This window comes from Solanum stenotomum, chromosome 1 (assembly GCF_019186545.1).
Source record: "Solanum stenotomum isolate F172 chromosome 1, ASM1918654v1, whole genome shotgun sequence".
In the NCBI taxonomy this organism is placed as follows: domain Eukaryota; kingdom Viridiplantae; phylum Streptophyta; class Magnoliopsida; order Solanales; family Solanaceae; genus Solanum; species Solanum stenotomum.
In genome coordinates this window covers 14,537,501-14,552,978 of record NC_064282.1, presented here as the reverse complement: position 1 = coordinate 14,552,978, position 15,478 = coordinate 14,537,501, and the positions used below count along the sequence as shown (strand labels likewise).

General features: G+C 35.5%; 2 protein-coding genes across 2 annotated transcripts; both read right to left on the bottom strand.

Moving 5' to 3' along the window:
* Positions 1–222: 222 nt before the first annotated feature.
* On the bottom strand, positions 223–7,281 carry LOC125850329 (DEAD-box ATP-dependent RNA helicase 31-like). The gene is made up of 10 exons (XM_049530178.1): positions 5,976–7,281; positions 5,232–5,338; positions 4,907–4,962; positions 3,513–3,737; positions 2,392–2,598; positions 2,234–2,320; positions 2,052–2,147; positions 1,343–1,558; positions 827–1,009; positions 223–670 (listed from the first exon to the last, which is right to left on the bottom strand). Exons 1-10 carry the CDS (start codon positions 7,184–7,186, stop codon positions 443–445), a joined length of 2,616 nt encoding a protein of 871 aa, XP_049386135.1. The 5' UTR covers positions 7,187–7,281; the 3' UTR covers positions 223–442.
* A 525-nt stretch (positions 7,282–7,806) lies between these two features.
* On the bottom strand, positions 7,807–14,737 carry LOC125850378 (long chain acyl-CoA synthetase 4-like). Its single transcript, XM_049530236.1, has 19 exons — positions 14,575–14,737; positions 13,602–13,665; positions 13,401–13,490; positions 13,154–13,210; positions 12,897–12,945; positions 12,471–12,547; positions 12,303–12,342; positions 12,127–12,221; positions 11,284–11,451; positions 10,947–11,057; positions 10,781–10,868; positions 10,403–10,469; positions 9,598–9,673; positions 9,353–9,470; positions 8,992–9,237; positions 8,758–8,897; positions 8,418–8,600; positions 8,198–8,317; positions 7,807–8,055 (listed from the first exon to the last, which is right to left on the bottom strand). The coding sequence occupies exons 1-19, from the start codon at positions 14,730–14,732 to the stop codon at positions 8,020–8,022; spliced, it is 1,983 nt and encodes a 660-aa protein (XP_049386193.1). The 5' UTR covers positions 14,733–14,737; the 3' UTR covers positions 7,807–8,019.
* Positions 14,738–15,478: the final 741 nt, after the last annotated feature.

Here is a 15,478-nt window from a genome sequence, read left to right as displayed (position 1 = left end):
AAAACTAATTGCGTTATTTAGACATTCCTATTCAGAACAAATATGTAGGCCTTTCCCGTAAATGTGTTTAACTATTTTAGAGCCTATTTGAAAATATTTCCCAAAGATGATAATAAAATTTTAGCACCATTTTGCGTTGTATACTAAAATTAAAAATTGCTGATATCTGAGAACTGTGGGTGTTAGTTATTCCCGCATACTAATAAATGAAGAGACAAAATATTCAACTAGAAAGAGGAAAGACCAAATTTCCTATTAGCAAAAAAGGAACTCAACTTATGCTATGTCAAGGCTTTGAATCCTCCCTAGTAACTAAATTACAAACAATGGGTAAAAGCAGCACTTAGCTGAAAAACAATTGTTGCATTGCACGGCCTGTGCTGTGTATATATACACTTCGTATGCATATATATATGAGAAGAAGCAGCAACACTATCTCAACTTACTTGGAACGTAGTCCAGGAATATTTTTCAATCCCATTTTCCCAAGAACAAGCTTTGGAATTGCTGGAGGGTTGTCAAGTCCCATAGTCCGACTAAACTCATTTGCAAGTTCAACAAGTCTGTACTTGTCCTTACCGATAGCCCTGTTGGAATTATAGTAACCAAGCCATGCCTGGTATGCAGATTCTTTGGTTTTCATATCTATATGGGCTAACGCACGTTCCACCTACACAAGCATATATGTTGCTATTACCAAAGAATATTATTTAGAAAACCAAGGAATTAAACAACTTCAAGAACAGAATACTCTCCACATTAAGCTTTGAGCTTCAGATTATGCCAAGCTAGAAAGAAACATCGCCCACGCAAAGTTAATACCAACCTTTTTCTTGGCCTCTGGATCAAGCAGAGGTACAGGCGCCTTTGATACGGGCAAATCTTTAATTGTAGACAAGAAGAATTCCTCCCATGGAGCCAACAACAAAATGCCTTGTCCTTCTTTTCCTTTCCGTCCGGTTCTACCTAGACGATGGATATACTGCTGCCTATCAGCTGGCACTCCAATCTACAAAAGAAAGGAGTTGACACAAGCCCACAGACACATGATATCCATTAGCAAGCAGATGAGAAGACTATATATCCATAAGAAATCTGTCTAGATGAACTACTAAATAACTCTAGCAACGAAATCCAACTTTAGAACAAATGCATGACTTAACCTTTTGCATGATAGAATACAAGATTGATTTCGTCACAGGGGAGAGAGTTTAGACAAAACTTACGTTTACAAAAACACATCAACCTTGACTTGGTATAGAGATTTAAACACTAGACAGCACTAAGGACAATTAATATTGAGCAGATGACATCACATATATCCCAAAATGACAATACATACCTGTACAACTAAGGTAACATCTGGATAATCTACTCCACGAGCAGAAACATCCGAAGAAACTAGAATAAGACCTGTGGACTGGCGAAATTCATCTGAAACCCTTGTTCTATAGCTTTGTGGCTTACGAGAATGAATCTCCCGGACATTTAAGTTAAGTTCACCAAGAAGTTCAGCAACGAGTTTTGTTACCATTGCAGTTGTGCAAAATACAAGAACCTGCACTCGAGAATCAGAATCAAAGTGGTTGGTGACTTCTGCAAATGATTGTTATTTGAACTTCCAGTTCAAAAATAGCATAAATGATGTATGACAAGTAAGCTATGGGAGACTTAGAGCCTGTTTATATCGGCTTATTTTAAGTGCTTTTTCCCATTGAAATAGGATCCACACAATAGTGTTAGGTAAAGATAACAGAAGTGCTTGTAAGCACTTGTTTTTGTGTCAAATAACAAAAATAAGCCATAAGTTAGGATTTCTAACTTATGACTTATGCTTATAAACCATGAGCCCATCCAAGCAGGCTCTTACTGTTCCTAGCGATTCAAAGAGCAGATTGACAACATGAACCGGAAGAGCAGTATAATAAAATTGACTTACCAAGAGTGTCACACTTTCCAGGCAACCAAAGTTGACCTACTTTTCCTTGTCCCACCTCAAGAAACCCAGAAAAAAAAATGACCACGAATATCCTAATTTACAAGTATAGTACCTTATAGTTAACGTCATCAGCAATGTGTTCTTTTAGTAGAGCATAAAGAAGCGAAAAGTGTGTTTCTAGAGGAGAAACCAGATGCATCTGCTGAACCTGAAGAATTCACAAGGTATTAGAAAACAAATCAGATCCAACAAAGGTATCAATCCTAGGAACTCCAATAAATAACCAAGACCTACTTGTGCATGTGTCTCTTCACTGCCTTCCTCGACAGTATTGATAAATTCATGGTCTCTTTTCAAAGCAATATGACAAATTTGACGGACCTGCAAAGTTGGAGGTAAATTCATTTCCATCTCTTTATACTACTTACTCCAGGAGATAATTAAGAAAATACCTCCGGTGGAACTGTTGCAGAAAAGAGAAGTGTTTGGCGCTGTTTTGGAATAGCAGAGATGATTCTCTCAATTTCTTTACGGAATCCCATATCCAACAAATGATCGGCTTCATCAAGGACCAACACTTTAACACCCATCAATCGAGTAGCAAATCCTGCTGTATTCTCTACGTGATCTCTGAGTCTCCCAGGTGTCGCCACAAGTATCTGAGTCACTTATTGGAAAACGTTAGTAATTATTCCTTTTTGATAAGTGGTATTAGTAGTTATTTTTGGAAGTGAAAAGTCAATCAGTATCAATTATTTAAAGACAAAATAGAGCAACATAAAGAAAGTAGTTTTTGAAAGCATAGAAGCAACAAAAACGTTGTAGTCTGTTATTAATTGATCATTAGTTAAACCTGGCTTGCAACTACACCCATTCTCGCTTGAAAGGACTAAGGAGAGCGGTGATCATGACTAACCAAAAAAAAAAATTATTCTCAATGATGGGATGCACTGAGATGGTTAAAAATTTGGCCTTTTACACAGCCATCTGGTATCTTCTCTAATACTTGCCTGACACCTTTTCCATAAAAAATTAATAAAAATGCCTTACTCAGTCTGAAGAATGCATACAAAAGATGAATAAGACTAAGCTAAGAAGGTCAGCGACTAATGATATACCAAAGGTGCTTTGTGAGATCAATAAGGAATCAAAGAAGAGAAGCACTTCTAATATTCATCATGTAGGGCCTAATTTTCCCTTATAATAACCCCATGCCTGCAATGTTACATCAAATACACAAGCATATCAGTATTGTTGTAGATATATGGTAGTTGTACTAGATTCTCGTATCCAACAGTTAAACATAATGAAACATCCTTTTTTGATTCGTCAAAAACTTAAGCTCGCCCAACATTATACTAATGTTTCAGAATTTTCATCTTAATGAATTTCTTCATCTCAGCTAGCTGTTGCTTCATTTATCACAAGAGCCATGTATAAATATTTATAAAGCAGGAACTTTATAATGAATAAATATAAAGTAATAACTACTACATCTGGCATGACTTCTGCTACCCTTCTCAAAGAAATATTTTATTTTATTTTTGAAATGGATTCCCAAAGAAATAATTACCTGACAGGGATTTGCTTGCATCCTTTTCTGCTCAAGTGCAAGCCGTGTTCCGCCTATAACAACTTGAACCCCAATTGAAGGGTGATATTTCAACAAGGTGTTGGCCTCGGCAGCTGCTTGAGTTGCAAGCTCCCGGGTAGGGCATATCACAAGCACCAGAACTGGTGGCCTCTTTTGATCACGGGTGTTGGGGGGTGATTTTACAACAACTTCAATTGAAGGAAGCTGAATACAAATTATTAGAATGGTTATTTGGAGAATCTTTAACATGATTAATTTAACAGAGCTGATATTTTATCAACTAAAAAGGATTACGTAAACAGAATCCATTTCAAAGCCATAACTCAATCACAAAATAGGTGTTGAAGCTCTGCTTTCTGGTAATTTTAATAGGAAAGAAATTAACTAGTAAAAGGCAGCTATGACTAAATGAGACAAGTTGACTATCAGAAAATCTAATAATCACTGAATGTTGCAATCTACAGTATGCCTAAGATCTAAAGTTAAAAAATATCAAAAAGGCAAAACCCATGACCCAAGATGGATACGAACTTTGTCCTCAAGTATTATGTGTACTAAAATGTTTTAGCTTCCCTCTAGTTTTTCCATTTCTTGTTATATATAGTGCTTTTTTCTGAAGTGTGAAGCAGAGTATGAAACAACATATACTTTTACCAAAGAACCATAATCCCCCAGCATATTGAGAAACGAGTCATATATAACCAGAGAAAAGTTGGCACTCAAAATTAACAGACTATCACTACCTTTTTGTTAAACAAAAGAAATTTCATGTTTAAATATAATTTAACTTGATAAAATTGGTTAAACAATTTTTAATAGTGAAGTCACACCTGTATACAACATGGTTTTTTCATGGCATATACAAGTAACTTTATGAATTTCTACGAAATTAAAAAAATGTAAAAGTTTTACTCAAAACTTCAAAGGAAATGGAACACCAAAAATTACAAACTAAACCAGTGAGATTTTTTTGTTTGTTTTAAGGGGACAAAGTTATGGGGTTCAAGCCCTGTCTTTACGTAGAGCAAGTCTATTTTCTAAAAAACTTCAGGGAATAGTGGCTTGCACTTCTATTCACATTCGACAAACCAAAAGAATGCACATACTGGTCACATTACAACTTGAAGATACTCATCCTTCAATTCAAATAATGGTGTTGACATCAGTCCTATTCCAAGAAATCTGGAATGTAGGGGTGCTAGATTATACAAGTCACTAAGAAAGTTATAAACTAATAAGAAAATGGAATACCAATTAACAGGTGACACTAACGCGTATAAATCTATTTGTTATATGAGGGATTGCGTGCGACAATTTTTTTCTTATTCATACATGAACAGGTACTCTCTGATGTAAAAGATTTAGTGTTTTACCAAAAATGCTACAGTTTTCCCAGTGCCAGTCTTTGCCTTGGCCAGAACGTCCTTGCCTACCAAATACAATGGATTACAACAGGCACTGTCATCAATAACACATACAATAAATGAATAAGACAAGAAAATAAGAAATCCCTGCAACAGAGAAGGTTGGGATAGCACTCTAATACATATTATTATATTTCTGCATGTAGTTTCAGACTGGTTGAAGTAACACCACTGGACTTAACATTTACAAAGCCATCAAAACCTCTATATACTATCTGATGAATGACATCTCAACTCACTATGCTTCAAGCTTCTGCAAAATATAAAGGCTGACCTTTCAGAATAACGGGAAGGGTTGCCTCCTGCACTACGGTCATCGTTTTGTATCCAGCATCTTTAACTCCTTTCAGAGACAAGGGAGAGAGAGGAAACTGATCAAACCTGCAGGGAAAAGGATACTATATTATCTAATATAATAAAGACATGTATATTGACAGAAGAATTAAATTTTCCTTCGGGTTACTTGGAGCATGAACACAAATATTTCACTATAACTGCCTTGATAATTAGAAGTTCTACAGGAAGTCCATCTAACTGGAAAATTTACCATATTCTTGGGCAAAATCCCTCTGATTGTGTAGAGTCAAGCAAAATATCCACTTTCAACTAATTGATGAAGTATCATTCATGTGCTCAACCCCTTCATCTATGTTTCTTTATCAGTCCCCTTCATTTATGTTTTCCTATACAGTGATTAAGCACCATAGTACTTGATGATAGCTAATCCACTAAATGTTCCCGAATTATCTCTTTCTATTTTCATTTAACATATTCTCTAATAGCAACTATCACATATCTAAATCCTAACTCAGTAATTTAGAAGTACAGAATAACAACATCAATCCAAATCCCCATTGCTTTTTGGCAAAAGATTCAGCAACCTCTGGATCATCTATGTTAGTGCTATTATTTATTCATTATTTTAGCATCATGCTTGTAAGAGCTCCAGACAGCTATTCAAAAAGATTCTAACTAGCATGCTGCGTAATACATAGTGAGGCATGAGTTTATAAATTACCTGGTTTCCGTGAGGTGGGATTCACTTTTTCCATGTGAGCTCGGACTTGATGTCCTTGGACTGTCCTCCTTTTCCAAAGAGACCGTTTTTTCATCCTCAACCTCATTGTCTTCATCAGATTCTTCACTTTCTTCGTCACTGTCAATCAAATCTTGGAACCCCTTATAACCATTCTCCTCTTCCTCTTCCTCATCCTCATTATTGGTATCATCTTCATCCAACAGCATGGAACTCCCTCGACCCATACCTGCCCCTTCTTTCCTCCCTAACCTACCACTACCACCTTGTGCTGCCATATCTCTACCATATCCACTACCAACCCTGCTTTTACCCCTATTGTCACTGGAACTTGCCATTTCACTTCCAAACCTCCCTCCCTTCCTTGGAAATGACTCCATCCGATCCTGGCCTCCACTTCTTCTACCTTCACTTTCTCTCCCCATATCACTCCCAAACCTTCCTCCCTTCGAAAATGACTCCATACGGTCTCGGCCTCCACTTCTTCTACCCTCACTTCCACTCCTAATATCACTTCCAAACCTTCCTCCCCTTGAGGAGGACCCCATTCGATCTCGACCACCATCACCTCTTCCACCCTCATTTCTACTCCCCCTGTCATTTCCAAACCTCCCTCCATTTCTTGAATTCGACTGCATTCCACCTCGTTCCGCACCTCTTCCACCCGACAATTCACTTCCAAACCTTCCCCCATTCCTCGAATTCGACTGCATTGGGCCTCCACCCCTCCTACCAGGCCCACTAAAATCATCATCTCTCCTTCTCTTTTCACCTCTATCTTCTCCACCATTACGCCTATTACCAAATTTACCCCTACCCCTTTCCCTGTCACCCTCATTATCATCACTCTCACTATACACCTGAGTTTTCGTAAACGAAGAATCAGACCTCAACCCACTCACCCAATCACTGAGTTCAGCTTCATCTTCAATCAAGCTCTTCGAAACTCGCACGTCAGCACCCGACCCGGGTCTTGGTCTCCCTGAACGGCTCGAGAACCTACGAAGCTCTTGTTCTTGAGCTGCTAAAATTGGAAACCCAATTGACCTATACTTAAGCTTGTGTGGAAACATTCTAGAAAAAACTGGTATTGTTTTAGGCTTCAAAGTTGAATTGCATTTCATGGTGGGAAAATGGGTAACTGGGAATGTAGAATTGAAGAAACGAAGCTGTGGTAATAACTTGAGCGGCATGGAAAATGATGAAAAATATAAGGGGGGAGAAATTAGGGCTTTTTTTTTTTAAGAAGAAGAAGAATTGAGGATAGGGTTTTTAGGGTTTAAGCCCTATTTGCCCTCTTTCGGAGGGTTTAAGGGTAAAAGTTTGAGATTTTGTGTGAGGGAGATATTTGTATGTCAGACTACGACGACGTTGAGTAAACTGTATACTTGGCATTTGGTGTTATATTCAATTTGGTCCCAACAGTTTTGTTATTTTTCGTTAATAGTCCATGCACTCTTCATTTTCTACACAATAGTGTCGAATGATTTGGACTCATTTATCCTTGACTAGAGGTTTCGCGTTCAAGTCCCTGAGTATGGAGTTGCCTTTTTACTCCCCTGACGTGAGACTTCTCGGCCTGAATCCAGATTTACTCTGCTGAACTATGATTTACAATGGATTTTGGACACGTTTTTAAACTGCTACTTCAATACAAATGCAACTACGAAGAAATTAGGAACAAATTAGACCACTACATGCCCAGGGTTAACATTTCACAATCAAGAAATCGTTACTTGTTTAGGTTAGATATTCTGGTAACTCATCAAATATCTAATGGATGATTTGATCTTTGGAATAAAAAGAATTAAAATGAATAAAAGGATGCCTGAGACATTCAAATTTCAATTGTGAAGAAATAGCAAGTAACATAACTAGCCATACATAATTGGAGTTTTATAAGGTACAATGAACAATGAATTACAACTGATAAATATTAGCTGAGATAAAACTGCATGTAGAATTTGACGTCATATACATTGTTACTTTTCTCCAGCTCGAACTTGAAGTCAAGGTGTCTGGCTGTTTATCTTGTGCTTTTGTACAGTGTATCAATGTTGTTCTGCAATTTCACGTTTGTTATGTGTCAGCAATAAACAAGAGACTGGCTTCCAACTTGAAATAAAAATTCTTGTAGAAAGCACTTGACTTTTCGCTATATGGGCATGCCCTAAATCTAACTTGGGAGAAGCAGATTAGCAAACCTGGTAGTATTTGAGAAACTGGGCTCTCTTTTTCTTGTGAGTCGGGGTTATAAGTTCACGCTCCATGTCAAATGGTACAGGGTCAAGGTGCACAGCTTTGATAAATTCAAAGCCTTTCAGCTGTAAGCAGAATCACACATTCAATAATTTCAAAACCAATGAAACAGTCATTCAGTATAGAACTCTGCTGTATATATGTAGATACAGGATAAGGGATGACCTTTTTTTCCTTAGCAATACTGGTTAATTCTGATAGGATATATGTTTTTGCCTTTGGGTTCTCACATATAGTATCAAAATCCCCAGTCATTCCATTCTCATTGGCCCAGGAACGCAGAGCTTCCATATTGGGATTCACGACAGCAACAAGAAATGACTCATAGCTACTACCATAGATCCATATCTGTTTCAAATGGACAGAAAAAGTCGTCAAGATAAAATGTGATGCTGCAACTATATCTAGAGTGGACTTGGTCATTTAATATTGAAGTATAGAAGGAACACAACTTAAGGGGGATGAGTGTAATATTCAAGATATCTGTAAAATAAAAGAAACATACTGAATCCACACTAGAGGCAAGAGAATAAATGCCCTCCAGATTCTCAACTGCAACATATTCTCCTTGGGAGAGCTTGAAAATGTTTTTCTTGCGGTCAATAATTTTCATGCTCCCATCCGGCTGCCATTCACCAACATCACCTGTTGCAAGTTTATACAGTAAGCAAAATGGCAAGCTATCCACAAACCAAGACATTGGGTTGAGAACGCAGATATATATTTTATGAAGTCACACCTGTGTGGAACCATCCATCAACCAACACCTCCTTGGTGAGGTCTTCACGCTTATAGTATCCTGAGAATAAACACTTCCCTCTTATGCATATCTCTCCACGAGGGGTATCTCCAAGGGCGTCGTACCCCATTTCAGGAACAGACTCTAGACACACATCTATAATTGGTAAAGGAGGACCAACAGTGCCAACCATTGCCAGTTCATCTGGTCTTGCAACAAATGAGCCTGCACAGGTCTCCGTTAAACCTACAGCACATACCGCGAAGTTAGAGTTGGTTCAAAACTAGTGCCTAGTGCATTATGACTTAATTTAGGAAAATCTTTTGTAAGTAGAAAATGTTTGAAAAGTAATAATAAGTACCATATCCTTGAAGAACATTAGCACATGTTACAACTCGTAAATAGGTTTCAACAGTGGAAGAGAGAGGAGCTGCTCCCGATAGAATGAGACGCAAATTTCCTCCTAAACCCTCCTTCACCTAAATCAGTAATAATCTCATAAGGCATTAGCAAGTCACTTTGGAACACTGTTGTTCGTGATACCAAAAAGATGGAGAAACAAGGATGAAAAAAGAAGCTGTTAAGAAAGATGCAATTGCTTCCTACCTTGTTGAAAATTATTTTGTCAAAAATAGGAGCTGCCTCTGAGTGCCTATACCCTTTACTCATGTTACCCAATTTGCTGCAAGAAATGTGTTGTGTGTTAGAAGCGGATCCAAGAATTGACCACATGAGTTCCAAGCTCAGAAGTATATCACAACCCATTTGATTTATTGAGTTCAAACTCTACTATTTGTACTTATTTAGCGGATGTTTTAACACACCTACAGAGTCTGAGCCAAATCAATTGTGTCAAAATGAACCATACATCCTGAACTACATCCACTGCTGTTATCCTTGATCATTAAACTAATGAAATAGATCTTAGTAATATTTCCAATGTAGCATGACATATCCATTGAACAATCCTAATTTACATATATGTCATTACTCATAACTCATCTGAGAGTTGTATCGATGCACATTGACAATTTTACACAGCAAAGAGTCTCTACAGTCAACATATATTTAAGCTTCAACTCTTTCTGTGAATGCCTATGCACTTATATGAGTTATACAGGTGTATATGCTACAATCGAAAAAGCTTTTTATCATGGCAAAGATCCTAAGCATGACGATGCCCTAACAGCCCAAAGACCTCCATGAGTATCAGATGGCTAAGTAACCACATGCGCAGACATGGACTCAAAAAGTGACAGCAAACTGAAAAGGTCATCAACATAAAAGGCTTCTACCATTTAAGTATCATTCTGTTTGTTCCATAATAAGGAAAATAGTGCAGAAGGAATTAGTACGTTTCAACGATTGACTTCTATTTTTCCCTTGCAAACAAGATCAAATGGGCACTTACTAGTTATAAGTAAAATTAAACAGTTTGTGTTTAAGGAAACCAGCAGATGAAATCTTCTCCACCAAACCTGAAAGTGGAAATGGTTAACCATTTAAGAATCTTAGTTGAATTGTGCAAAACAATGCAAGAACCTCGCACTAGGAATATTGATTATAAGATGATAGCATCTTTGCAATAGGAAAAAAGGAAACTTTTATGAAGCAATTAAAAGGGCAATGTTCAATGGCAGTTGAAGAAACCGTTTCTGTTAAAAACATGTATTCATGGACCTCAATACTCATTGTTTTCTGTATTTTTATCCCAGAACTATCTTAGCAGAATGAAGAACACTATGCCCATGTAAAACATCATGCAGCTCTGTTAGCTTGTGGCTTTCACCTGAATAAATCCTGTCCAGCACACGCGGAACTGAACAAAATACAGTTGGCTTTAGCTCTTTGATGTCATCAATCAATTGTTTAACATCCTGAGGATTCCATCAATAAAGTATCATTAATTTCAAGTATTTGGAATCAAAAGTAATCCATCATGTTTCTTTACTTACCTTATGCCAAAAACCAACTGAGGCACCTTTAGAAATGAATAATTCTTCAATGACTCGATCAAATATGTGCGCTAAAGGAAGGTACGATAAATATACATCCTTATCAGTGAACTGCATACCACAGAGGGATTAGTAAATGGAACACACCTAAAAGAAATATATATGAAAAAGTTGAATAACAAAAACCCACCTGAAACATAACAGTAAATACAGGATATAAATATATATGAAACTTCTACATTCATAAATCATGACTGACACACTGAAGAAATTCTTACTTAAGGCATTCATAACTTTTTACTGTCCTGGAAGATAGAACAAGGGCAATCAATTTTACCTCTTCACCCACGGTCTCCATATGGTGGTTCACTCCAGATATAAGGGATAGAATGCTCTCATTGGAAATCATGACTCCCTTTGGGTCACCAGTTGTTCCACTTGTGTACATGATTGTACATATATCTGTCTTCTTTTTAGCTGGAAAATCAAATTTCTCTTGCATTCCCTGCAGATTAGTTCTGAATATCAATATAAACTACAGAAAATGGAAGAGGAAAATAAGTTGCATAAATTAGTTTTCGAAGGTTAGTTCCAATAATAGTATATATGGAACATTCTTTTAGCTGACAACTGATATATATGCAAAAGTTCAATAACCCAAAGAGGAATAGAAGTTGATTATATATATCTGAAGACATGTCTTGAAATAAAACAATGGATTGCGAAAATGCATTGGATAGAATTTGTTTCCAGATATAATATAAGAAGATGAGACAGTTCCAAAAAAGTGGTCAAACTGAATTGGATTCAGGTCTATGTTGAAACTGATCTAGGGTTAATATCTCGAGCATTTTCCTACCCTTTCTATGTGGTACAGGCATGACACTGCAGCTATAAGTTCAGACAAATGACAAACCCCATTGGAACATGCTGCTCTCACAATAATAAGTCATAGTTCGAATGTGAATTAGAACAAAAAGGACAGAAAAGCTGTTGAAATTGGTTTAAGTAGACTTCTCTTGTGTGACTTACATACTACTTAATCACAAAAAGTTATTACGAATGATAAGAGCAAGGCAATAATAAATCCAATAAGAATCTATTAAGTGAAGAATGTTTCTCCGCATAGTCAAAAAAAAAGAGGAAGACATGACTGTAACAATATATCCAAGTAACCTACCAGCAACAGGAATTCATCCCAAGAATATAACTTCAGATCAAAATTTCCAGCCATGTCTTTCTGTTCCTGTGTGACCTTACCAAAGCTTATGAGACCTACATAAAGGAGTGACAAACTTAGCACCTTCAAATGGATCTTTTCTCTAATAGTAAGAAGTTAAAACAGTAGTTACTTACTTTTCAGGAACTTTCCAGCGTTAGGAAAAGCTTTCAGCACCTAAAATGGAAATAGTCAGTTGCTGAAGAACTAGACTATAATATGAAGAAAAAGATTGGAGACAAGTAGACTAATGAAATGGATCAAATTTCAAGTAAAGTTTCAAGATGTAGTGTGATCATTATTACCTCAGAAATTTTAGTTTCCTCCGCAAAAGCAACAGAAACTTCTGCATGACAAATGATATACTCTACTGCACCAGCACCTGAATCCATAATAATGCTCCAATAATGAGTTGGAACATTTATGTATTGGAAAAGCAAATGAAAATATTAATTACCCTATAGCTATGATTATGCTCTTCTTGCATTTCACTCAATACTTTTTTATGTGTAGTTCAGACTGATCCGAATAAACCAAATCTGACAAAAATGTCACCAAGCATTGGTAACATACTTTTCTTGTAGCTGTGATGCTATGTCCTGATATACGCATTTTGTGAGATGCACCAAAAACATTACTCTACATGCTAACATATATATATTGTCCTCTTTCCTGTTCTTCTTTGGCTGTGTTTTGCTTTGGGAAGGGAAGGGGAGAGGTGACACACTTACCTAGAGTGTCATATAAGGGGACGCAATAAAGACCATGAGCATTGCAGGCCTGCACAAAAGAAAAGGCCATTTTTGCTTAATTTGCCTATTGGACACCATTTACTAAGCTGATGTACAACATCAAAAAAACAAATCTTCTTTAGATAATAAAGAATGTTTCTGAGGTTAGTTGAGACAACACCGTTATCCAATTTATATTCTTAAAAGATTTATGGTGTAATGAAATTAAAGTATATTGGGAAGCTATATATATATACCTGCATGCTTATTACCCAGTTGGAGCAATTGGCCCCGTATATACCACATTTTCCACCCTGTATATAAGCAATCAGATAAAACCTCGTTAGATAACAGAATTCAATCCATGGTTCTGACAAAACTGCATCTCTTCTCTAAAACTTCCAAAGAATATTTCCTAAGCTTGTTAAAACATATGAAAAGTAAACTGGATTACTAAAGCATCAAGAGAAAAATTTGCTTGATTTTACAGTATGAAAGACTTACTTGCTTAACACCGCAGACACGCATAGAAGCTCCAACTTTTAACACTAGATCATACACCTCCCTATAAGTTAACCAAATGTATTTACCTGCCTACAAATTAGACACAAAAGGCAAAAACCTGAGCTTAAGAAAACGGAAATGTGCATTATTTTGCTCAAAGAAATTGAGAAATTGCACTAAAAAATGTATGTATGTATATACCTGACCGTGGGACATTTCCCGCTCACCTAACATTCGGTTATCTGGAAATTTTCTGACAGACTCACTGCACATCACCATAACAATAAACAAAGTTTAGATTAAAAAAAATTGAAACTCTTAGAAGATAAAGTTTAATTATACAATTTAATTAAGCAAAAGTACTGGATTAACCCATCTAATAACAATATTGCTGTTTAATTAGGTATGCATATACTTATAATCACTTGACCATTTAAAACTCTAAAACATTGAACAGGGATGTGTATTGAGGTAAGTGCAAATATTAATGGAGGAAGATATACTCTGCCAGAGTTGATTCTTCACATGATACTAATACAAGTTATTATCTTATAAAATTACTTTTTTATTGAAAAAAATTTGAAATTAATAATAAAAATGATTTTTGAGATAATAATTGCTAGTTGAGATAAAAATCAAACTTATTTTGTCTGGTTAAAAAATGAATCAGAGGAAACAAAAAGGAGGCAACTTCATGAAAATAGGAGAAACTGGGGAAAAAAATCATGCCGTTACGACTTCTCGTTATCCGCGGGAAATGGAGGCCCCAATGGGCCTCATCACTTGGATATTTGCAGCCCATATGCATTTTGGGAGTTTGTACGAGCATGTCATGACATTGACGCTAAAATTGTTTATTTCTTTTAAGTTAGTTTGTTTTTTCGGCTAATTTATTTGAAAAGTATTTTTAATAAATAAATTGTGTTTGACTAATATTTTTTATAAAGTACTTTTGATGCACTTTTAATATTAAGATAATTTTATATAAAGAACTTATTTTAAATATCTACTATAAATTTTAAATTATATTTTTATTTTTATCAAATTCAAATTTTAATCAATATTATACATAAAAAAATATTAAATATTGATATAATATTAACATAATTATTTAAATATAATTAAAAAATCATTCCACAAATTAAATCACTATATATATAATAAATAAACTGACCAGAAAATATCCCAGCAACTTTGAAGGGAATGAGATAATGGCCTGAAACCATCTTTGGCTAACACATTACGATAAACAGGGCCTCTTGATGGTCTTCCATTTGATCTTCCTTCTTTAGCTTTCTCAACTTCAACTACATACTTCTTTTGATCCTCCATTTTTATTTTTATTTTATCTCGACAAGCTAAGCTTCTGAATAATTAAAACTCTACTTCATCTGAGGATGGTATTTATATAAAAGAATTAGTAACAATTTAATTGTGTATAAGAAATTGAGCACGCAAGCTTCCATTTTTTGGTGGCCAATTAATGAGATGTACTCGGTTTCATCAACTAACCCTCAACAATCTTTTTTGACTTTCTGTTTTTAGTTAAGTAATTAATGGACTTATCACAAGACATGACTCAAGGATTGGGAAAAAAAGAAACAAAGTATAAATTATTATTCTTCTAATTAATTTAGCTATGTATTTATGGTGCACAATTACTGAATAAATTGATTACGTAAAGTTAAAAGAAGATGTTTTATTGGATAAATAACCTGTTGTTTTACTCTTCGTCTCAAATTATGTATGGTGATTTTTTTTTTAAGTTTTCTCTAATAAAATATTCATTTAGAGGAGTTTATAAAAAAAATTTAATCATTATTTATGTAGTACTAATTGAAATAGCATCTCTCTATGTTGAATATTAATTACTCTATTCATCAGTATCTTCCCAGGGTTAAGAGGTTTGTAGCCTTCCTCTATTTCGTACCCCTGAATTGACACACCTATTAAGAAATCAATTAATGATATAGTGAGTTTATCATTTTATCTCTATTAATTATGAAGTGAATGAAAAGTTCTGCATTTTTCAAAGTAATTAGTCATTTAATTGAGGATATAATAGGTAAAAAAAAATT

Bases quoted from the DNA above. Each gene is read 5' to 3' on its own strand.
- LOC125850329 (XM_049530178.1), bottom strand. From the start codon at position 7,186: ATGCCGCTCAAGTTATTACCACAGCTTCGTTTCTTCAATTCTACATTC. The intron at 2,321-2,391 runs GTATTTTCTTAA...CCAACTTTGCAG, and splicing joins CTGCAACAGTTCCACCGGAG to GTCCGTCAAATTTGTCATAT. The intron at 671-826 runs GTTGGTATTAAC...ATGCTTGTGTAG, and splicing joins ATCCAGAGGCCAAGAAAAAG to GTGGAACGTGCGTTAGCCCA.
- LOC125850378 (XM_049530236.1), bottom strand. From the start codon at position 14,732: ATGGAGGATCAAAAGAAGTATGTAGTTGAAGTTGAGAAAGCTAAAGAA. The intron at 12,343-12,470 runs GTAATAATGATC...TTTCCATTTTAG, and splicing joins AGGAAACTAAAATTTCTGAG to GTGCTGAAAGCTTTTCCTAA. The intron at 10,470-10,780 runs GTGAAAGCCACA...TTCCACTTTCAG, and splicing joins GCTGGACAGGATTTATTCAG to GTTTGGTGGAGAAGATTTCA.